This window comes from Ctenopharyngodon idella, chromosome 12 (genome assembly GCF_019924925.1).
Source record: "Ctenopharyngodon idella isolate HZGC_01 chromosome 12, HZGC01, whole genome shotgun sequence".
In the NCBI taxonomy this organism is placed as follows: domain Eukaryota; kingdom Metazoa; phylum Chordata; class Actinopteri; order Cypriniformes; family Xenocyprididae; genus Ctenopharyngodon; species Ctenopharyngodon idella.
In genome coordinates, this window is record NC_067231.1 from 31,204,025 (window position 1) to 31,230,357 (window position 26,333).

The 26,333-nt window shown below is 40.2% G+C and overlaps 1 protein-coding gene across 5 annotated transcripts in view; it reads right to left on the reverse strand.

The window, feature by feature from the left end:
- ctbp2l (C-terminal binding protein 2, like) overlaps window positions 1–26,333 on the reverse strand; it is a 41,587-nt gene continuing 15,254 nt past the window's right edge. For 3 of the 5 annotated variants that reach the window (XM_051915139.1, XM_051915138.1, XM_051915137.1), the window contains 9 exons: window positions 18,576–18,751; window positions 7,040–7,194; window positions 6,798–6,942; window positions 6,471–6,677; window positions 6,107–6,321; window positions 3,929–4,059; window positions 3,328–3,455; window positions 2,580–2,694; window positions 1–1,176 (listed from right to left, as the gene is read on the reverse strand). In XM_051915139.1, coding sequence (XP_051771099.1) covers window positions 1,008–1,176; window positions 2,580–2,694; window positions 3,328–3,455; window positions 3,929–4,059; window positions 6,107–6,321; window positions 6,471–6,677; window positions 6,798–6,942; window positions 7,040–7,194; window positions 18,576–18,633 — 1,323 coding nt within the window. In that variant the 5' untranslated portion in view covers window positions 18,634–18,751 and the 3' untranslated portion in view covers window positions 1–1,007. Of the gene's footprint in view, window positions 1,177–1,472; window positions 1,551–2,579; window positions 2,695–3,327; window positions 3,456–3,928; window positions 4,060–6,106; window positions 6,322–6,470; window positions 6,678–6,797; window positions 6,943–7,039; window positions 7,195–11,682; window positions 13,714–18,575; window positions 18,752–26,333 lie in introns of those variants that run through there. The other 2 variants (XM_051915140.1, XM_051915141.1) reach the window with 2 other exon arrangements.

The window sequence follows — 26,333 nt, forward strand, 5'->3', positions numbered from 1 at the left end:
CAGTTTTGAACCTGCATGTTTTATTTGATCTGTACTGATGCTAAATGTTCACCTTGTACAAGGAACAAATACAAATAATCACAATAAAACAAACAACCTCCCACTTTTGCTCATGTGAGAATCAGGTCTCGCTTTTTCTGACAAACACCCTTCGTTAGAACAAACCAAATAAAAGAGACACGACATGGGAGGGTCACACTCGACTATGATTACAGGAACATTGATCTAGGCGATAGAAACCTTGGAAATTTTTTTTCTTAAATTCTCAGTTTTTGAAACGTCGTAACCATGAGATGTCACTTTATAAAAATACTAACATGAGCGAAACAGCAAAGAGAAAATATGCAGATCATCTGTATTAAGATTTGGTGGAGAAAAATTAAAAATTGTGAAGGTGATTTTCCTGAGTCGTACAGCGGAATGAAGCCGATGTGAACCAGCAGCAGAGGCCGAACCAAAAACTCACAGAATATATAAAATACGAAATGACCTTCATCTAAACAACATCATCTGAACCAGAACGAGAAACTCAACCGTATTTGAGCTGTTCATTAATAGAGATCACAGTTTGATGAACAGATACACAAACAAAACACACATGAGAAATATTTTGAGGTTTCACTCCTTGGCTAAAGTCTGAGAGCCCAGGCCAATCAGAGCAGAGCACTGAGCTGTCAATCATCCTGATGGATGGATCAGTGGGCGTGGCTTTGACTTGAGTTCTATTGCCTGATTCATTTAAATTAAAGTATTCACACTTAAGAGATGAAAAATGAAAAAGAAACACGTCAAACTAACAAACTCCATTGTGTTTCTGTTGATGGTTGTAAAAGTGTCCAATAAAAGAGCGTGCTGCAGTCACATGACCAAAACATCCTCCAAAACAGTATAAAGAAACGTCAAGAGGTGGAGATATCAGTCTGTAAAGTTCCTCTTACGTGGCGTAACAGTCTCTGTGTGTGTGTGTGTGTGTGTGTGTGTGTGTGTGTGTGTGTGTGATGCTAATGCTATTGCTCGGTCAGGTGTTCTCTGCTCTCTCCGTGTTTGGAGGGCTGCTTTGGGGACGGCGTCTGTGACGGGTGGTTCCCCGCGGGCAGTGAGTGGGTCACTGACACCAGACCTTCCAAACCCGTTGGGACACCCCCTGCCGCCACTCCGACCATACCTGATGGGAACCTGCGGGAGAGGGCAAAGGTCACCATATGGAACTATAACATGCATGAGAATGATAATCAGCTTGAAACAAAGGCTTATGAAAATGAGCAGCCAGGACACTGTACTGTATCTAACAGGAAAGTCAGGGGAAAAAAGCTGAAAAAATGACATTTGTTTGTCAGATAAAGATTCTTGGAATCATAGAAAACAGGCGTAAAGCCTTAAAGATGGAGGAAGAGAGTAAAGTTTACAGAAACAGGATCTATTAAACCAAGCGCTGAGGGAGGGTTTGTCCGTCAGAGATCTTCAGCGTTTACCTGCTCTTGGTTTAGGCATTGATTTTGTCTTGGGGGACGGAGCCGGTCGTGATGGCGTGCAGTGATTGGTTGACTTGGCTGTGTGAGAGAAGCAGATGGGGGCGGGGCTCAGAGTTAAACTCATGTCATGTGACTGTTTAGGGGTGGGGCTTACAGGGTTTTAAAGGGTTAGTTCACCCAAAAATGAAATTTCTGTCATTAATTACTCACCGTCATGTCGTTCCACACCTTCGTTCATCTTCAGAACACAAATTAAGATATATATATATATATTTTTTTTTTTTTTTATTTATTTTTTTTATCCTCCATTGAAAGCAACGAAATTACCACATTCAGTGCCCAGAAAAGTAGTAAAAGCTTCATTTAAACAGTCAACATGACTGCAGTGGTTCGACGAGAATGCTTTTTGTGCTCAAAAACAAAACAAAAATGACTTTATTCAACAAAACTTGTCTCCTGTCATTCTGCTACACTATTTACGTTGCAGCGCTTCCAGGTTCTATGTCCGAACGCCGGCTCATTATTGGCTGGCTCTGGTCACGTGATCAGCACGACACACGTGTGTGATGCTGATGCAGGAGCCGGTCAATAATGAGTCGACGTTCGGATGTAAACACAGCACTGCACCAACTGCGTAACAGACTGACAGGGAAGAAGAGATTGTTGAATAAAGTGGTTATTTTTGTTTTGTTTTTGCACACAAAAAGTATTCTCGTCTCTTCATAACATTATGGTTGAACCACTGCAGTCACATGACTGTTTTAACGACGTCTTTAGTACCTTTCTGGACCTTGAATGTAGGTAATAATTTCGTTGCTTTTAATGGAGGATAAAAAAACCTTGGATTTCATCAAAAATATCTTGATTTGTGTTCTGAAGATGAACGAAGATGTGGAACGACATGAGGGTGAGTAATTAATGACAGAAATTTCATTTTTGGGTGAACTAACTCTTTAAGTGTTAATTATTCATGATGATCATGTTATTTGGATTGCGGTAAAACACAATAAATGAAAATCAAATGATTATCATAATGAATAATGTGACTGATGAATGAAGGTAAGCAGCAGCACAGGATGACTGCGCGACTGCAGATGTGTGTCGTACCTGTATGTGGCGCCGTTGAGCTCAGGATGAACCTGTTGCTCCATCATTCCCCAAGAACCCGAGGACACGAAGAACTCCTTATTAACGCAGTTCCTCAGACTGTCTGGAATACGACCTGAGACGCACAGAGAGATGATCTCCGTCAGACCGCAATTTTATTTCGTTCGCAAAAAAAATATGGATGAAAATGCCAAGATGTGCACAGAAAAAGCTCAATTGAGGTGGACAGTATTTTTATCTAATAAGTAGACATACGCATGATCTAAGATGGAAACACTCATTGTGCCTCAGCAGAGGCTGTGATTGGATAACTGGACTAACCAATGACATCGCAGCATCTTAAATGTTGGTTTGGTGGTTCTGAAACGCCTGACTCAAAGTCTGTCATCAGAATGATTTGGTTTAATTCCCTCCAGAAGCGTCTCACATGACTGTGTTCCCAAACACCAGCATCCGAACGCAAGATCACATGACAGCGTTTGTGTTTCGTCTGACGCTCTGAGACCAACTCATTTATGATGGAGGAGAAAAGAGCAGCAACTTACATTTTTATTACTGACATTTTGCTCCAGTTTCCCAGGAAGAGATGATTTTGTTCTCTTGAACACATGGGATGGAGATGATGCTTTATACGCAAATGTTTGATGTGATATTCCAATTTTGCGTACAAGTTAAATTTGCAAATTTGGACGATTAAAATCAGCTCATAAATGACAGATGATTAATCTATGGGACGTCCAGTCTGTACCTGTGATGGCTCTGCGTATCTCTGTAGCGGCGGCTTCTCTCATCTCTAGAGACGCTTGTTCGCTGTACCAGGCCGTGTGTGGCGTACAGATCAGATTAGGGGCGTCTTTCAAAGGACCCTGCGCAAAACTACACAAAACAGACTTTTGTTAGAAATCATCTAAGGTGCAACAAATATAAACTTCTGCTCTGTGCACTGCATGTGTGTTTCTGTCACAGAAAAGATTCTCTCAGCTGGTGTAAATTAAGCAAATAATGAGTTACAAAAGTTTGGAATCATTAAGATTTATAATGTTTTTGAAAGAGTCTCTTCTGCTCACCAAAGCTGCATTTATACAGAAAAATAGTGAAATATTTTTCCAGTGTAAAACAGCTGTTTTCTATGTGAATATATAGTAAAGTGTAATTTATATCCTGTGATCAAAGCTGAATTTTCAGCATCATTACTCCAGTCTTCAGTGTCACATGATCCTTCAGAAATCATTCTGATATGATGATTTGCTGCTCAAGTACACATTTTTGGACAAAAGATTTTGTACAAAACATGTTTCTTGTTCAAGTTGAAATGATTGGATGTCACAGAAATGACGTGTAAATGTCACCTGAAGGGTTCGGTCTCGTGAACGTCGAGAGCCGCTCCGCGTATCCTGCCCTCCTTCAGCGCCTGAGAGAGAGCTTTCTCATCCACCAGACCTCCTCGCGCCGTGTTCACCAGGAACGCACCCTGACGCATCTAACACACACACACACACAGGTGTAATAATCCTGTTTCTCCAGAGGGAGGCAGTAGCAGCCTGTGGCATCATTGGCTAGTAATAACTGACTCTTGAATGAATCATTCTTTTAAGCTGGTGTCATGAGAAATGGAGTCCCCCACCAGGAATCGGGTCTCCTTTAGGACCCCTGATCAAGAGTTGTTATCGTGATGTCTTGACTAATTATAACCTATTTCACTATTGTATGATGTTAAGTGCACAAACGACATGTTTGAAATATGAAATGAATCACTCAGGGTCCTAAAGGAGACCCGTTTCCTGGGGGGACTCAATTTCTCACCACACCGGTAACCAAAACTTTAGTTCCAGGTTGATGATGCAAGACACACATCTGAAGTAGCACAGCACCAAATGAGCCAATGAGCATGTCCAGATGGGCTGCTGAACCAAATAAACGGCTCGAAGTGAACGAATCAAACCTACAGGCAAGAGTTGAAAGGGAGCCTTTCGGTCATGTCTGACTCAAACAGAACCGAATGAGCCAGTTCTATCTGTCGAAATTTTCAGAAGATTTAACTTCAACAGCTAGAAGCGACTCATTTGGTCAGTTCTTTTTGATTCGTTCATTTCAGCACAGAATGAGCCAATGAGCATGTCCAGATGGGTTATTGAATCAAAGAACCGGTTCATAATAAACGAATCAAACCTACAGGCAAGAGTTGGAAGTGAGCTTTTCAGTCATGACCGACTCAACAAGAACCCAACGAGCCATTTCTAAAGCCCGGAACACACTTCGTCGGCCGACTAAGTTTTCCCAGTGTGTTCCACACCGTCGGCTGAAGTTGGTCCCTTTTTTGGCCGATTTGACATGTTGAATCGGCATCGGAGCTCGTCGGGCCATCTGATCATTCTGATTGACTGTTCAGCTACTGCCACCTGCTGGTACGGAAAGGCATTTCTTCTTACGCCGGTGCAGAACGGACGTGCTACTTAGCCGTCGGGTGTCGAGCATCAGTTTGGTGTGTCAGGGCAACTTTGCACCCAGACGCTGCCAACATGAGCCAACCCCGCAATCTGCTTTTGTCGACACTAGTTCGCCGGCGTAGGCTTGGTGTGTTTCGGGCTTTACTCTAACAAAGATCTAACTTTGACTGAAGCGACTCATTCAGTTTGTTTTGATTCAGTTCATTTTGATCCGGTTCAGTTTGATTCTGTAAACCAGCTTGAACTGTTACCAGCTTAAAGGGTTAGTTCACCCAAAAATGAAAATAATGTAATTTATTACTCCTCCTCATGTCGTTCCACACCCGTAAGACCTTCATTAATCTTCGAAACACAAATTAAGATATTTTTGATGAAATCCGATGGCTCAGTGAGGCCTCCATAGCCAGCAATGACATTTTCTCTCTCAAGATCCATTAATGTACTAAAAACATATTTAAATCAGTTCATGTGAGTACAGTGGTTCAATATTAATATTATAAAGCCACGAGAATATTTTTGGTGCGCCAAAAAAACAAAATAACGACTTATATAGTGATGGCCGATTTCAAAACACTGCTTCATGAAGCTTCGGAGAGTTATGAATCAGCGGTTCGGAGCGCCAAAGTCACGTGATTTCAGCAGTTTGGCGGTTTGACACGCGATCCGAATCATGATTCAACACAAAAGATTCATAACTCTCCGAAGCTTCATGAAGCAGTGTTTTGAAATCGGCCATCACTATATAAGTCGTTATTTTGTTTTTTTGGCGCACCAAAAATATTCTCGTGGCTTTATAATATTAATATTGAACCACTGTACTCACATGAACTGATTTAAATATGTTTTTAGTACATTAATGGATCTTGAGAGAGAAAATGTCATTGCTGGCTATGGAGGCCTCACTGAGCCATCGGATTTCATCAAAAATATCTTAATTTGTGTTCTAAAGATTAACGAAGGTCTTACGGGTGTGGAACGACATGAGGAAGAGTAATAAATGACATTATTTTCATTTTTGGGTGAACTAACCCTTTAAAAGAACGATCGGTTGAAGATTCGAACATCTCTGTATAGTGGTACCTGTTTAATGGTGAAGTCATTGATGAGGTGATGGTTGTGTTCGTTCAGGTTGCAGTGCAGCGACACACAGTCGCTCTGGTACAGCAGGTCCTGCAGTGTGTAAACCCGCTGAACGCCCAGCGATCGCTCCAGCCCGTCCTGCAGGTACGGGTCGTAAAAGATCACGTTGAAGCCGAAGACTTTCGCCCTGACGGCGACGGCCTGCCCCGAACGACCTGCAGAGACACACAGCATCTGTCAACAACTGCAGCTCCTTACTGTAAATGACATGTGAGAGGTCAAGGTCACTCGTGTCCCTCATTAACATATGTGAGTAAATAACAAAACAATCATCCTGTAGTTTATGTCTGACAGTGTTTCTAACCGAAACCGATGAGTCCGAGTGTTTCCCCGCGGATGCGTGCGGCTCCGGACGCCACCTCACGGATCTGCTCCACGCTCTGAACGCGCGTCCCCTCCCGCAGCGCCTGATACAGCCACGTGTTCCTCCGGTACAGATTCAACACGTGACACAGCGTCGAGTCGGCCGTTTCCTCCACCGCTGCCGACGGGATGTTACACACCGCGATACCTGCGCACACACACACACACACAGAATTAACCTCAATGCAACTTCTCATGTTTAAATGTGAGTATCAAATAAGATACAGGAGGATTTATGGGGTTAGTTTCACTTTATTGTGTTCAGTACCCAGCTCTCCGGCTGCTTTAATGTCTATGTTGTCGTATCCGCTGCCGATGCGGATGATGATTCTGAGGGCTTTGAACTTCTCCAGATCTTCTCGTGTCAGTGTGATGGTGTGATACATCAGAGCGCCCACTGCCTCGTTTAACACCTGAAACAAACTCAAACTTCAGCTTGTTCTTACAGTCGCTCTACAACTTATTCTGAGTCTATTGTGTGTGTGTGTGTGTGTGTGTGTGTGTGTTCACCTTCTCGTGGATCTCTTGTGTGGACTGGGCGTCACAGAAGGCTACGGTGGCCAGGTCTTTGAGGATGGGCATCTCCACCGTACAGTCGCGGCCGTCCAGCAGAGCCACCAGAGGACGAGGATGCATCGGCCCGTTCACCATCTGAGGCCTGATACCTGCACAAACACACACACTTTAATCAGACTATAATATTAATAACTGCATCATTTTCTGAGGGCAAATATGAAGCATTCGAAGGAAAATCTCACAGATAAAAGTGTTTTACTTTGAGGACAGAATTACCTCCAAAAATTCACTACATCTGAACAAACCAAAATAAAGTTTGAGAAACATGCACGCACACCTCATCCTCCAAAAGTACTTAACGAGATTTCAGAGCATCTGATTTCAACCCACTGACATCATACAGGAAGTACAGATTATGATGGGAACCAATCAGAGGCTGAATTATAAATAGCGTACTATACTATTCCTGCAATATATACACACAGTAGAAACAGTAAGAATAGCATGCTAATCCAAACACCGTGTGTGTGTGTGTGTGTGTGTCTGTGTGTGTGTGTGTGTGTGTGTGTTCTTTAGCTAAACAGTTACTAGCACACGTTTTTGTCACCTTGGGAAAAACAATCTGTGATTGTTAGTAGAGCAACAGTGATTCCTCAATACAAACTTTGATTTAAAACAAGAATGTTTTACAGTACGAAAATCTGCTCAAATGTACAGTGTGAATGAAACATCGAATGACGTAATTTTGCCCTCACATCAAACGTCTTTCCATCAAAATACACTTTTATGCTCTTGCATGTATTCTCTTGACAAAAACATCATTAAATCTAATGTCATTTGATAGCAGACACATAACGGCATCAAACTAATTTATGAGATTATAGATAGTTAAAACCTCTTCAGAATTCTGTGTTCGTGACTGAATAGATAAGAGCATCTTTAATACATTTTAAAAATCAGTAATTCTCATTTAATGGCTTTGATGTGACTGTAAAACTGGGTTTTCATTTCATTTTCCATTGCAACTGGTAATTTTTAAATACAAATGATAAATAATAACTGCAGTGAATGTGAATCTCAGGGCCGTCTGCAATCATCTCAACTAAAGACGTCTGAAGTTTATCGCATTATACAAGCAAAGAACAACAAAAGACAGGCAATCAGACCGTAACCATATAGCAATATAGATATAACAAAAAATAAATTAATAAAAGTAGCTTGTGACAGAGACGCGATTACTGTAAAGTCATTCACAATGCTTCGTGAGAGTGGATGATCATTTCTGCTTCCAAAGATATAATTTATACATAATATGATAATATATCAACACATTTAAACACCTCAGAGCTCATGTTATTTATCTACTGATGAAATTATCTGGATTTTTATTTCCAGGACCAATGATGCTCTACGAGTCTGATGTCATTTTAATAAGATGTGATGAAAAGTGATTCTGGAATCTGTAAATCGCTCTGGATGTGAAAACATCATGATGTTCAAACTACAGACGGTTTGATCAAGAACCTGTTGATTCAGGAGCGACAGACGTGAGGAAAACTGTTCTAAAGCAACAAACATGAATCAAGACAAATACAGCGGACTCAAAACACATCGTTCATCAGATCATTCATCTTTATCTGCTCAAATCGTCTTTCTTCTGCTGTTTTGGTGATTTTTAGTAGATGTATGAAGTCAGTTCTGCTCAAGTTCACTCAGAATCACATGAACGATCAACATGATTCACTAACTAACCACAATATTCATCCTATAATCTTCATCTTTTGCCAATTTTAGCATTTCAAACCCAGCAGACTTCTGCCTGTAAGACGATCTGATTGTAAAGTGTGTTTGAGCATCTTTACTCACAATAAAAGACACTTGATTTGAACATGATCTGAATGCACTGACGCTATTGGATGAGAGCTGAACTGAGCTGGACGATGACATCACTGTTTTATAGCTGAAATGAACTAATTTAATAATTGATGATCTTGTTTCAGCTGAACAATGACACTGTTTTCTTTTAGAGCTGCTGTACAGATGAATTTCTCTGTTAGAAAGCTGCTTTGAAACAGTCTGTATGAAGCGCTACATTAATAAAGTTGACATTCAAACATTTATAAGTAACATTTTGGGGTCACTGTGTAAAAGAAAAGAAAAACTATGGAAGCTTGTTTCTGCCAGAGAATAATAATAACAAAAAAGATAATTGCGACTTTTTATCTTTATATAAAAACTATTTCTTGCAATTGCAAGTTTATATTTTTATTCTGTGGTGGAAACAAGCTTCTGTACAAAAACAGACAGAGGCAACAAAAACAAAACAAAAAAATGAAAACAAAAGAGGGTGACACACAGTGTGTGTGCGGATATTCAATATCCATGAGCCGTTCCATTTACAAGCCATGAATTATTCACACTGACCTCCATCCAGAGACGGAGACGCACGTTTCATATCCAAACTCAACACTGACGCTGCTGAAATCATCATTAAACGCTATCAAACGTGTATTTAAAGCCTGTAAACAATTATCATTCTCAAACACGGCCTGATCCGCCCTGGAAAGACTGCTGAGGAATCTTGTGTGATCTAAACTTAAGATTACATAACCCCACACACACACACACACACACACACACATCTTTAATCTTTTTGTCTTTCTACAGGACACATGATGAACATAAACAGACTCATCCTGCTGCACGCCTAAGCTAATTAACCCTTCACTACCCACAATGCACTGCAGCCACAGGTGTTCTCTGCGTAAACAGGATCGGGTCACATGTCTCGCACACACACGCACGCACACGTGTCACTGACCTGCGGCGTGATCCATCCGGGCGGCAGGACGTGCTGCGGTCAGATTGGTCGGTGTGTGTCTGCCGGTGAGCTGCAGACGCTGCTCTGTTTAACGGCACCGTTAATAAACTACTTATGAAACCAACCAACCGAGAGAGTTTAAGACGAGCGACAGCCGCCACAGAGCACCTCCCACTCACACACACACTCACACACACACACACACACACACACACACACGCTGACTTTTGTGAAATGAGTTTAACATGCATTCATTATGGTGATCATAACATGCACACAAATCTGTGGCAGTTTCCTTTCCACAACCATTTATCATTAAACACTGAAACATTTCAGCACTGAAGGTCAGTCAGAACTCATTTACACACCAGCGTCCTGAACACAACCACCTTCAGTTTAAAAGCTTCAAAGAAACGTCATGAATCATCAGTTTATCAGCGTTTTTTTCACAGAAACTAGCCTGAAGCATTTCACTTGTAAATTCTTGCCCTGAAAAGTCAAGCGAGTTTTCTAGAGACTCTCCAGTCGAGAGACTAACACGCTTCCAGAGGACCGTGTCTCTGCATATCCTATTAACCCTAATGAGATTTTAGGCTCTAAGACTCTGATTAGGCCTGCAGTGAGGTACAGTGCTCAGCTGAAACTGTAAAACACACACACACACACACACACACACACACAGTTAGGGAAACACTTGCTGAATGTCAGAAAGACTATGTGTGACATAATTGTAAGTTTTTGCTCAAAAAAGGCCCAGATGTAAGTAATACAGCAAATAATTCCCCAAATTCCTCTCATATGTGATTAATTTGATGGAATTTTCTGAAACATTATGGGATAAAAATGGACAAACCCAGCAATTGGGTTGTTTTGACCCAGCAGTTGGGTTAAATGTTAGTCATTTTATTTAACTCAACTATTGTTTAAAAATTACTATATTGCTCGCTTATGAACCCAAAATAGGTTGGAAATACTAAATTAATTAACATTTATTAATAAGTTTAATAAATAATAAACGTTTATTAAATTGCTTATTAATAAATGTTCACCTTTTGATTATTATTGTTGCCTCTAGTAATTATGTGTCTGATTTATAATTTCCAACCTATTTTTGGGTTCATTTTAAGCCAGACATACAGTCATTTTTAAACAATAGTTGAGTTAAATAAAACTACCCAGCAGATTGAGCAAACATTTAACCCAACCACTGGGTCAAAACAAGCCAAATGCTGGGTTTGTCCATATTTAACCCAACTCGGGTTGTTTTTAACCCAGCATTTTGATTCATTTTGATCTTCTGGCAGTGACACTGGTGCTTCTTGAAAATATGAATACGTAACATAAATTTAGGCTTATAACTAAAACTAACTCTTAAAATTATAAAACACACAAACGCATCGGCACAGACTCAAGGTCAGTTAAAACTTTCTATATTCCTTAAGCTGCTGCAAAGAGTTTCCTTCATGTTTATGGAGGCGAGTCTATTTAGGAAGTTCAGCAGGGATCACAAACACCGAATCCCACTAGAAAGGGCATATAAATAGTCTCCTGGTCTAAAAACAGAGCTCTTAGCCAAATCTGCTTTGCACATCCAATGTCTACTGCTGAGAGTTGTCTAAAACTGTGTATTTCAGAAAGCATGAAAATAAACATTTTAACAGCCAATATTTCAAGTAAAGAGAGCTATTGAGTACATCTGAACAAGAACCAAAGAATAAACAACACCTAAATATCAACAAGCACAACCGCAAAACCGTCACATGAAGGTGAAACTAGCCAAGAGAAATGTCAAGCGGACAAGACAGAAGGTCATTACTTGTGTCAGGAGAAGCCATGGTGGACACGATGACCGGTGGTCCGGTTCGGCGGGTCAGCTTGTTGTTAGGATTAACGGTCTGATGCTGGAGGGCCGAAGATGCCGGAAGGACGGCGCTCTCCACCGGCGCCGTTCCCTTCCGCAGTAACTGTGGGCTGTGATGTGGGCTGTGAGCAGGAGAGAGAGGAGGAAGGTTCGGTGGGCGCTTCATCAGCTCCATGGGAGAGTACGTACTGGAGAAGGTCTTGGGTGCCACTCCCGGAGTGTTCATTGGGTGTTGCTGAGCGGACATGGCCAGGCCGGTGTGGGCGTTGTACATCGATAGCGGCCGTGGTTGAGGTAGCGCAGTGTTGTAGCCGCCCGGACTGACCGGAAGACCTCCGATCGGGCGAACCGCTGGGTAGGTTGTGGTTTCGAGTAGATGCTGAGAGGGAGCGCTGCTTGGCCGGCGACCCAAAAACTCTCCCATTCTAGGGGAAACGGATTGCAGGGCGCTGGGAGGCGGATGGATGAGATGAGAGTCCATGTTGAGAGCCTGAGGCTGCATGTAGAGATCACTGCGGTGGCTGAAGCTGTTGGAACGACCCCGCATCCCTGCGGCACCGGTCGCACCCGTCTTGCAATTGAGAACCACTCTGGACAGCACACGTACCTGGCCTAAATTGGGAGCCACGGAGCGGATATCGTGGTCTTCCATCATGCTGAGCATGGCGGTAGAGTCAAACCCCTGCTGTAGAAGAAGAGTTATGGTGCTTTCAGACAGACCCTCGGAACGCAGGAGAGACAGAAACCCCGGATCCACGTTCCTCTTGGGGTCGGCCACCGAAGGGTGGTGGCCGGGCATCCCGGAGGTCAGGGGAGCTGGTGCGGCGCCTGGATCGTAAACAGGGTCATAGGGCATCCTTTGAGTGGTTACGGAGCCATAAGCCTGGTTCCCTCGAGTCCCATCCATGCCCGAAGCTGTGGGGTCCACCACTATGCAGGTGGAGGCCGGCTGACAGGACTCCAGAGGGAAGCCGTTGACGTCACCGTAAACGGAGTGTTCGGCCGGAAACCTGGAGTCGATGCCGAAGCAAGCGGGTGAAGCGGCTCTACTGCGAATACGCTGACTGTCTGGGATCATCTTGATGGCCAGAGAATCCCTGTACAAGCGGCTGATCTCATGAGCCGAGGGTGGGGGAGGAGGGGGTGGAGGTGGAGGGGGTGGAGGAGGAGGAGGAGGACCGGGCGTAGGACCAGGAGTAGCCGCTCTAGCTTGCCCTTGATCCCAAGCGGTCCTGACCCCTCCTGCCAGGCCATAATGCGAGCCTGATCTGCTCAGCATGTGCTGGTTTCCCTTGTAAAAGCCCTGGAGATCTTCAGGTGGCTGGGCCGATAGAGCGATATCAAAGGGGTAGTAATCCGGAGGAGGAACGGTGCCTCGGACAGCCATCAAGTTCCTGCAGAATTTGCTAGTTTCAGTGGAAGCAAGCCATTAGTTTCCAACAGAAAGAGTCTTACGAGCGCAGTTTCCTCGTACAGCACAGACTAACAGCCGAACGGTTAGTGAACGCAGGCACGGGTGAGGAAAGAGGAGAGGACGGTTGTGAGAAGGGGGAAAAAAGCAGGTGTTTGATTTCACTTCTCATGTTTCCCTGAGAAGGTGTGTGAGGGAAGGTAACATTTCACCTGATCACTAGCCGACATTTCTTTTTTGCCTCACTTGAGGTCATGCTATCATGTGACTGGCAGGTAATCGCTGAATTATTTATCTCTGGAAACATAAGCAAGTCAGACAGAAGAAGAATAGGACAACACAACAGCTCAGTAACACAAACTTACCAACTGAACCACACAGGACGGATTCTGGATGCTCACAGCTATCGGGATTTGATTCTGAGACAAATATAACAATGGAAAGATGCAAAAAGAGAGAAAACAGAAGGACAGTGCATTGGCGGAGGGCTCATGCTAATCCAGTGGGGTTTATCCGTCCCTACTGGCCCCACTACAGCAATGAGAGATTAGTCCAAATAAAACCAACTTAATACCCACTGTCCCCATGACAAACACTCAAACTGTCATCTCATCCTGTGTCTCACTGTCTGCAGAACATGAACGGACTGATGTCTTTTTATGGATACCAAAACAAACGGCCGATTGTTCGCCATACTTAGTTCGGTGTTATTCCTCACACACAGATCTGAGCAGAACTCACTAATGATGAACGCTTTACTTATAAACGACTCAAATAAGATCATGATGACATGTTTAGTTTAGACTTATATTGGGCTATTTTGTTTGAAATATTTTTTGTTTGCTAGTTATTTATTAGTTAAAGGATTAGTTCACTTCAGAATTAAAATTTCCTGATAATTTACTCACCCCCATGTCATCCAAGATGTTTATGTCTTTCTTTATGTTTTTTGAGGAAAACATTCCAGGATTTTTCTCCATATAGTGGACTTCACTGGGGTTCAACGGGTCCAAATGTCAGTTTCAGTGCAGCTTCAAAGAGCTCTACATGATCCCAGACGAGGAATAAGAGTCTTATCTAGAGAAACCATCGGCCATTTTCTAAAAAAAAAAAAAAAAAAAAATTTATATACTTTTTAACCATAAATGCTCGTCTTGCACTGCTCTGTGATGCTCCACGCATTACGTAATCATGTTGGAAAGTACCGCAGTAGGGCGAAAAACTCCATCTCATTTTCTCCTCCAACTTTAAAATAGTCCGACATCGTTGTTTTACCTTTTTTGTAAAGGGCGTTTGACTTAATCTTTGCACGTTCTCTTTGTAAACACTGGATCGGTACTTCCACCTACGTCACGCGTGACCTTTCCAACATGATTACATAATGCGTGGAGCATCGCAGAGCAGTGCAAGATGAGCATTTATGGTTAAAAAGTGTATAATTTATTTTTTTTTTTTAGAAAATGGCAGATGGTTTCTCTAGGTAAGACTCTTATTCCTCGTCTGGGATCATGTAGAGCTCTTTGAAGCTGCACTGAAACTGACATTTGGACCTTCAACCCGTTGAACCCCAGTGAAGTCCACTATATGGAGAAAAATCCTGGAATGTTTTCCTCAAAAACCTTCATTTCTTTTCCACTGAAGAAAGAAAGACATAAACATCTTGGATGACATGGGGGTGAGTAAATTATCAGGAAATTTTAATTCTGAAGTGAACTAATCCTTTAAGCGTTAATCCATTTTAAGAGGTCCAACATAGGTTGCATAATCATTTGTTATTTTCCCAATTTTTTTTTTTGAGTGGTATCACAAATGCACCAGTTTTTATTTGTATTTTACTTGGTTTAACTTTGTTTGGGTTACTGTACAAGGTCATATCAAGCAACAAACTTTACAATTATTGGACCACTTGAAATGGATTAACCCTTTATCTACAGTACAGAAGATTAGCATTATAAGAGCAGCATTAAAAACTGTAATAAACACAATATATTCCATAATAAATGCCAAATTACTGTTGTTTACAGTAAGTGATGGACTATATTACTTTCAGGAAGAATTGTTTATTCCAATTATTATTAATAAATGTAACTAATTATTGAAAATGTGTCTTTTTCACCTATGATTTCCTAAGGGATGACATAAGGCACAATATGAAGTATAAAATAGCTCAGTGACAGATGAGTAGTCTAACGCTGACGACAAATAAGACTCTCTGTTAAAGTCTAACACACCCAGCTGCCCTGTAGTCCATTTCTCACTGAGTGTCTCCGTCCGTCCGCTGTATGAACATTCACATGCAGTGACGGGTCAGTTCAGCAGCGTCATGATAAATAGTTCACAATCCTTCCAGAGTCCAGAAGTATCTGTAATAACGGCCCAACAAACATGAACACATCTGACAGCACTTCCCTGAAAATAGAGACAATCCTAAAGGCTTAAAATAAACACATGCAGACAAAAACAATACAAAAACGCACCTCCAGTGATTGTTCTAGTGAGTGAGTGTAACGGTATTACCATCTGATACACTCACAGTACATTTCTGCAAAAGCTGCATAAACAGATTTAACAATAACATGTACAAGGTCATATAAAGCCTTCCAAAATATTCATACACCTTTTATGTCTGAAATCAGAATTTCTCATTTTATTAATTAGCAGCATTTGCTAAGACTTTTCTATGGAAGCTTATTTCTGCAACTAAATAAAAAAATAAAAAAAGTTAATCCCGACTTTATAACTCGCAATCCCGACTTTATAACTCGCAATCCCGACTTTATATGTCACAATCCTGACTTTATATCTGGCAATTCCGACTTTATAACTCGCAATTCCGACTTCATAACTCGCAAATTCTGACTTTATATCATGCAATTCTGAGTTTATATCTCGTAATTCTGAGAAAAAAAAAGTCAAAATTGTGAAATATAAACTTGCAATTGCGAGAAATTTTTTTATTTCATGGCGAAAACAAGCTTCCATACTTTTCCAAGTAATCACATGATGGACAATAAAATCCCCCCAAAATCCCCCAGAATTACACTAACGGAGGGGCTCGGGAAATATCTAGAGACCAGCGCTTCTTACGATGAAAAGCACGAAAAAATGTCATGAAACTAAAACTGCCAGTAGGTGGCGGCAAATCATCATCTTAACGAGTGAGTCATTCAATCATTCAAACGATTCCTTCAAAATGCAGACTCATTCAGTTGTACTAAGTCAATGAAAGTCACCTAGCATTAACTTCTTGTTTATTGAACTGTTGTATAAAATCAATAGGCTATCACATGTGCTGATATTCGGGAAAAAAACATTCTTTATACCAATAACTCATACAAGGACATTTTTGCTCTATATATTTTTTGGGGGGCATTTTTATTCATTTTGGTGCAATTTTTGCCCCAAGCCCTCATTAATTTCCTCTTTTTCACATGCAAGCAGACGAAGGCCATTTCAGTAGCGAGGCCCGTTTAAAGTGAAACGGGTGAAACACAGCAAACGCCGCTACTGACTGTGACTGCGGTATATATAAATTAAGGTTTAAACTGCTGCTGGGCCTTTTAACTCTCTAACAAGAGCCTGGAGAGGAAAACACATGTTAGTGATTCACAGCTGCGGAGTAACATCTGCCGACGGGCCGAACGCCTGCTTTAACCACAGCAGCATGTGACTGTGCTCTTCTATCCTCACATCGCCTGCCGCTCAAACCCTCCTCGCAGGCAGCCTGCCACAAGCAGCCCATGCTGAAGCCAGATGGAGCAACAGACGGGACGAGCAAAGACACCATGAGACGAAAGGAGACTAAAACTCACTTCATCTAGACCCCTCAGGCCTGTAATAACGGGGCCACAGTGAGGTTTTCTCTCCAAAACCCATCCGAGCCGTTGGTAGCGTGTGCAACAGACGTGCCAGATTGGCGTTTTCCCTGCAGCGCTGCTCTCCGTCGGATCGTTCCCTGTAGTTCCTCTGATTAAACTATCTGTGCTCCATCTCCATACCGCAGGCAGGCAAGATTATGCAAATACATCTCAACCAGTGTAATGATTTAATCATGAGTGTCATCCAGCCCGAGGGTTTCCATAGACACCGCCGGATCTCGTTTGTGTTTGTGCCACTGGTTTAATAACCGATTTGCTAAATGACACGGCATGTTTCATGTAAAATCAGATCACAGAGACTTGATGTTATCCATCAACAGATTTCATATCAGAACAGAGTCAGAGACCAGTGTGAGTTTGCAGTGGATTGTGGGAGATCTACACTGATGAAATAGCTTTTTGACTAAAATAAATTGGTTAAAAATGTGGATGATTAATGGAGCTTATCTGTAAAATAAATTAAAAACCAGGGTTGTGTCCAGAATTAACCTGAGAATTCTGAATTTGAATTGAATTCAGAATTGCAATTTAAATTTAAATCCAATTCGAATTTAAATATAAAGGAAGTTAATTAGTGAACTGAAATTAAAAAAAAAACTTGCTGTAAAAACTTTTTTTTTTTTTAACCAAGAAAAAGTTTTAAAACCCCTTGAAGAACAGAATGAATGATAGATGAATGCTAATTCAGTAATTCCTCGTCCTGTCAATCTGATTCAAACTGCAGTCAGGGTTATTATCGTTAACTAAAACTTTTATTAATTGAAATGAAGCTTAAATAAAGTATTATATATATATATAATCTAAAAACTATGACTGCTGACAATGTGACAAAATGCACATAATAAAATAAGAAAAATTAAACAAATTAAAAGATATCTAATTCAAAACTATAATAGAATATATATATATCGAAATTAAAACAACTCTGATTACACACAATTTCTCACACACTCACACTCTCATATACACACACACACACACTCACTCACACACACACACACACACACACACTCTTACTCTCTTTCACACACGCGCACACACACACGCACACTCACACACACACACACACAAACTCTCACACACACTCACTCTCACTCACTCACTCACTCTTACAATCTCACATACACACTCACACACACACACTCACTCACTCTCACACACTCTCTTGCACTTGCACTCACACACACACACTCTCTCACACTCACACACACACACTCCCTCACACACACACACTCTCTCACACACACACACACACACACTCACAAACACTCCCACACACACTCTCACAAACACTCCCACACACACTCTCACAAACACTCCCACACACACTCTCTCACACACACACTCCCACTCACACACACACACTCTCTCACACACACACACTCTCACAAACACTCCCACACACACTCTCACAAACACTCCCACACACACTCTCACAAACACTCCCACACACACTGTCTCACACACACACTCCCACACACACACACACACTCTCACACACACACACTCTCTCACACACACTCTCACACACATTTATTAGCAGAATAAACGAGCCTCACCTTCACAGATTCTGTCGAGTCGTTGTCTCTTGACTTTGTGTTTGTCGGTCAGAGCCATGCTGACACACTCACACACTCACACACACACACACACGTGTCTGTCTCTCTGACGTGAGCCGCGCCGTCTAACACACCGATGCCGCTCTGCCTGTACGGGGCATCACCCCTCAGAACACCTGCAACGACACAATCACAGACAGAAACACACTCATTTAGAAGGAGTAGACAAATATAAACACAACAAGCGGGTCGAGTCGAGTCAGCTTTATTTATACAATACAGACAGTGGCAAGGAACCCAAACGCCATCAGGTGACAAAATGGAGGAAAAAACCTTCAGTCAGGGAGTCAGTGAGAGTCAAACACACACGAGTGTTCTTCTGAAAGCACATATTAAAACAAGTGCAAACATTCGGAGTGTAATGACACACACTGACCAGCAGAGGACAGTGACACTCACATGACTCTACAGCAGATGACCAGATCTCAGGTCAAACAAAACTCAGACATACAGAAAAACAGCTTCTGGGTTTGTGGACTATGATCACAGTAGATCTGACTCTACTGCGTTCGCTTCAGGACACGTGAGGAACACGAGGATGTTCAGGAGCAAACACACATTCATTTGGAGAGACCGTGTGTCAGAAGAATAGTTGATGTGTGTGAATAATTTAAAAGGTCAAACCACCTGCAGACTGAAATCCTCTTTAGACTCTCCAGAGTCTCATTTCACATGCAGAAAATGAGGAAACTGAGGAAGAACGATGTGGTTTCACCGTCAAATACTCAACATCTGATGTTCAAACACAGTGTTTCCACATATATATACAGTCTTTTACAGCATTTACAGATGCTGACGGGTGAAGACTCAATCCACGATACATCTGAACCCCGTCGGCATCAGTAAATGCTGTAAAAGACTGTAAAACTAAACACAGGCCGCAAAAAACACAGAATGATGAAGAAAACGAGGTGAAGAGCTGCTGTGAGGCGAGCAAGTGTGTGTGTGTGTGTGTGTGTGTGTGTGTGTGTGTGTGTGTCCCGCTGCATTACCAGCAGAATAAAAGTGCTGATCTCCTACAAAAGAGAGAGAAACAGCCATTCATCACTGATCCTGAAACAGCAGCGCCGAGTTATTAACTGAGAAACACAGACCTTCATAACCTGATTAACTGTTCAGAATCACTGAGGAAGATCATCATCATCATCATCATCATCATTACTGGGGTTCAAATCATAAAGATGAAGCGTGTCGTTTCAACAAACAGATCAATGATTTGAGAATCACTGTGCCGCTGATAATGCTGTTAATTCAGCACATAATTCACAAAAACACGATGAAAGGAACATAATTTGATGAATCACATCTGCACTCTTTCAAATAAAATATTTACTTACAGAAAGTGCGACGTTAATTGCTACAGGCAAATACAGCTGAGATTTGTGAATGAGCTGCAATATATAATGAACCTCATTTACATAAAAGGAGGCGTGTCTGAGCTGGAAAGAATGACAGTTACTTCATTTGAATACTGTCAGCGCTGCACATCTATTATACAGAATAACACATGAAACTATGGAAGCGTGTTTCTATCACGGAATAAGATAATCGTGACTTTTTAATCATCTATAAGGTGATTTTCCTGAACACACACACACACACACACAACAGCTCGTCATGTGACGCCTCTTTTCGTGGTTTTCACCAGTGGCCTCCGATTCAACTCTCAGAGGTCACGGGGTCAACACGCCTCTCACACACTGAACACTCCCGTCACGGAGCGGGTTTATTCTCCGGACTGAGCCACAGCATTCACAGGATGTGTGTGTGTGTGACAGAGAGAGAGAGACTTGACAAACATTTCACACACAAACAGATTCCTTCTTTCACCGCCAACCCTTACGAGCAGCATCTCCTTGAACTGGGTCGTGACCTCTGAGAGGTCAAGGGTCGACCATTGTCCCGTCAGACACCGTGACTCTTACACTCCATCCTGAGAGATTGAGACCCCGAACACGCTTTATTACACTCGAGTGAAGCATGCGGGACGTTTTTATAGGGCTGTCGCAGCTGAAATATCTCCCCGCGCAGCTTCTTTTAGCCAAATTTACAAGCCGAGAGATTGAAAGAAAACCCGTGCAGAGAGGAGGAGGGATGGAGCGGAAAACGGAGGCAAAACGGGCAGAAAATGAACGATTCCGCATGGCACTGCAGACGTGAAATATACAGATCCGAGAGCTGAATTAACTCCACATATCACACGCCGCTGAATAACGGCAGTCGGAGGAAAATCAAGTATCCCAACATTTTTATCTTGTCCTATTAAAGCGAAACCCCCTCCTTCCCTTCTGCGGCACATAAAACTGTCGTCCCGCGAGCTGATTTATCCACCCCGCCCAACTATCGCAACGCCTCCAATTAATTTTTTTTGTTACCCGCGGTCTCTCCGGCCTGTAAATGTAATGAGACTGCGGAGGGAAACTGCTGAGCTCAGTTAATGCACAGACACTAATAATAGTGAAAGTTGGCCTGAAACAGAGCAGAGCTTCGAACGCAGTGAACAGAGTCAGAGAAGTGATTCATGATTCAGTACTGACCCCTGAACACACGACTCCATAACAACACTGAGGAGCACACACACACACACACACACACACACTGGAGTTTAACACAAAAACACAGTTCAGCATCTAAAAGATGACTCTTATTCTGTAGATAAACACAATCTTTAATGTGCTTCATGGAGAGATTCTGAGCCAGTTACACACACACACACACACACACAAATACTGTAAATGCACACACACACACACACACACACACAGTACATATACACACACACACAAATACTGTACATGTATACACACACACACACACGTCTCACACACACACACACACACAAACACACATACATATATACACACACACATACATGTATACATACACAAATACACAAACACACATACATATATACACACACACACACACACACACACACACACACTCAAATACACACACACACACGTATACATACACAAATACACAAACACACATACATATACACACACACACACACACACACACACACACACTCAAATACACACACACCGCACTTACACACACACACACACACACACACACATACGCATACACACATACAAACGGTACATATACACACTCACACTCACACACACACATATATACACACACACACATATATACACACACATACATATATACACAAACAAATACACAAAAACACACATACACACACACACACACACACACACACACACGTATACATACACATACATGCACAAATACACAAACACACATACATATATATACACACACACTCAAATACACACACATATATACACACACACATACATGTATACATACACATAATATACACACACAAATACACAAACACACATATACACACACACACATATATACTGTACATACACACACACACACGTATACATACACAAATACACAAACACACATACATATATACACACACACACACACACACACTCAAATACACACACACACACACCGCACTTACACACACACACACACACACACACACATACGCATACACACATACAAACGGTACATATACACACTCACACTCACACACACACATATATACACACACACACATATATACACACACATACATATATACACAAACAAATACACAAAAACACACATACACACACACACACACACACACACACACGTATACATACACATACATGCACAAATACACAAACACACATACATATATATACACACACACTCAAATACACACACACACACACCACACACATATATACACACACACACACACACACACGTATACATACACATAATATACATACACACATACATATACATACACACACACACACATATATACACATAATATACATACACACATATGCACACACACATACATATACACACATATATACAGTACATATTCACACTCACGCTCACTCACACACACACACACACTCACGCTCACTCACTCACACACACACACACACACACACACACACACACACGCTCACGCTCACTCACACACACACATATACACATATACACAAACACACACTCATGCTCACGCTCACACTCACGCTCATGTTCACTCACACACACACATATTTACACACACACACACACACACACACACACACATATACACACACACACACTCATGCTCATGCTCACACACACACACTCACATTCACTCACACACACACACACACACACACACACACTCAGTGCATCATAATGGTGTAGCAGGGGTTAACTAGGTAAACCTTGACCTCTTGACCTGAGGACCTGCAGAACATGACATCACTTCCTCTGCATCCTACAGGACAAAAATCCTCCTTCACAGAACACACACTACGACATCATCACATCAGTTCACATCGTTTTCATCTTCACACAACATAAATTCAGTGTAACGGATCTTTCTACGACCGGAGCCGTGAACGGACACATGCGGTCAGCTGATTGGCTGAGAGAGGTGTGTGACTCTCATGAAGAACGGAAGAGATCTCAAACATGACACGATCAACCCCAGACGACACAAACACACTCGACTACTGAGACTCGTTCGACCGCAGACTGGATTTACTCGTTCATTTCCACGTTATTCATCTCTGAAATCACAGTCGGCCGTATCGAAGCTCTCAGAGAAGCACCAAGTGTTCATCATAAATCCATTAAAAGTAAATCAAATAAAACACATGTACCAAGATCTTAGACGACACCTGAAACATTCATCATCAGCTAAGTGTTAAACAGCCCCCCGTTGCCGTGGCGACAGCCTCCTGGTTGCTATGGCACCTGTCTGTGTGTGTCCTCACATCCTCTGTGAGGGCTGAAGATCAAAGCTCAGCGGCTCTTTGAACGGGACACACGAGGAGCGTCTGCTGATCATCATCATCATCATCATCTCCGTAATCAGCTGTAGAAACACCTTCAAAGGCCGACGGACTGACCAGAACCACTTTCTCGAAGAAATCAACCCGCTGTGCATGTTTAATATCACTGGATTATACTGTGATTGAAATGTTTCACAGACACCATGTTCATCTTTATAATGGGAATCCCTCATTAAAATGTAAAAGGCAGCTATATATTTTCATGTATAAAGATCTAATTAATACTGTGAATATTATAAATGTGTAAAATATTATTTGGAAAGTATTGTACTGATCGATTTATTCAATTCATTTTATTTTTATATTTTTTTATTTTAATAAAATGTATTTATTAATTTCATTTAAGTAAAATCTTTAAATATTTTTTATAAATTAATTTTATTAAAATAATTTATTTATTTAGTTTAATTAAATGTATATATTTATATATTTATTCAAATCAAATCATTTATTTTATTATTTTATTTTAAATCATATTTATTTATTACTTAATAATAAATAAATAAATATATATATATATATATATTTATTTATTATTTATTTAAATAAAATTTAATTAAGTTTTATAATTTTTAATCAAATGTATTTATTTATTTTACATATGTATATTTTTTTTACAATTTTATATATGTATATATTTATTTAAATCAAATTTTATTTATTTTTATGATTTTTTTTATTTTAATCAAACTTAGTTTGTTAATCTTATTTTATTACAGGCCTATATTTATTTATTTTTTTTGTTATTGATATCAGATAAACTGAAGGGGAAAAACTGTATAATAAATGTATATAATTATACTTTTATAAAAAGTAAATCGTATGTATTTATTTTTACTATTTTTTATTTTCATCAGATTTATTACTTTAATCAAATGTATATATTTATTTATTTATTATTTATTTAAATCAAATTCTTTCATAATTTTAAATCAAATTTATTTAATTATTTTATATATGTATATATTTATTATTTTACAATTTTATATATGTATATATTTATTATTTATTTAAATCAAATGTTATTTATTTTTATGATTTTTTATTTTAATTCAATTTAATTAGTTAATTTTTTTATTTATCTATATTTCTTTTTTTAAACTGGTTTTCCCATGATTTTTTTTCATGATTAACAGTAGAAGTCACATTTGTTATTGATATGATCAGATGATCTGAATAGGAGATGCTGTATAATAAACGATATTCAAAGCTCATAAGAACTGAGCAGCTGTTTGTATTTCAATTAGAAATTCAATCAGCAGAAAAACGCCCACATCAGTCACTGTGAAATACTCCTGCAACTCCAGTGATCAAAATAACACCACGATCATGACGGACGTCCTGTCAGTGAGTCACTCAGAGCTGATGTGTGCGAGTCTCTCTGTGAACCGACGCTCAATCACACACTCGGGAGTCTCGCGCTCATAAACCCTCTCAGCTGACCGAACCACGAGAGATGAACAACGTCAAGATGACCTGAAATCATTCAAATGTTCAAGTGGCGTGTAAAGGGAAGATGTGGAAGCGTCTTACACTTATAAAGCAATGACAAATGATGCATTGAATATTTCAATCCCTCGAGCGGTTCAGCGGGTCAACGGAGCGACAGCCAATAAAAGACTCTTACTGTACTGACATCAGCAGAGAGGATGTGATGTCATCTGATTGACTGTACTTCATCTTAAAGGAATAATTCATCCGAAAATAAAAAAGCATTCACCGTTTCATTTAATAGAAAAAGAACCTCAAAGGTCTTCACTACAACCCGCCAAAATAAAAGTTCAGTTTAACTTGAAGAAATTGTGACAGAATTATATTACTATTGTACAGTTTTCAATGTATTCCTCAAAGTAATAAGAATTATCATAAAATTATTAAAACTTTATTGGTAACACTTACAATTCATTATATAAAGTACTCATAATGTACATTATAATGCTTTATATCTTTTCATAAATAATTGTAACTAAAGATTAATGGATTATAATATTTGCAGATTCCTTGTTACATCTGATTACATTAATGCATTAAACCTTCTAAAGGTATGATAAATATTATAATGTATGATAACTGTAATTAAAATTATTCATGAGATCATACGATGCATTATAAGGTGTATAATTAATGCATTAAAAATACTTTTATAATGCATTATATATATATATATATATATATGAATATTACAATATTTCTTCCATGTTTTAATTTTAACAGTAAAACTTGTGCAGAAAAACTTTGCCAATTTTTTTTTATTAAATCCTAAGTCCAGAAAAATTATAACTGATAACACAGAATTTCTGAAAGGATAAAACAAAGAATTAAAAATAAAAACAAAGGATAAAAATAAAATATTATTTATTAAAATAATTTATTAAAATAAAGAATAAAAATTAATAATATTTATTTGTATTATTATTAAAAATATTATTAAAAATAATTTTTGTTAAACTTTTAATACATTGTTGTTAAATAATTTCATCATTTTAATTAATTAGACATGATTTTTGATGATCAAAATGTAATATAACCATTAAAACAGAATTAAAAGAGGAAAAAAAATCGAATTTGGCAAAAAATCAAACAGATTTATAGTGCCCTACCATCTACCTCACAGGAAGTCACAGTCAATATGAGGCACTTCCTGTTTGAGTTTTCAAATAAACTGACACATGACGGATGGACAAACCCTGTCAGCTTCACAGGAGAGAACGACAACACATCATGAAGTCGTCCTTCATCTGAGCGAGTTGGTTCTGTGGGTTCGTCAGCGCAGGTTAATGAGACTCTTGAT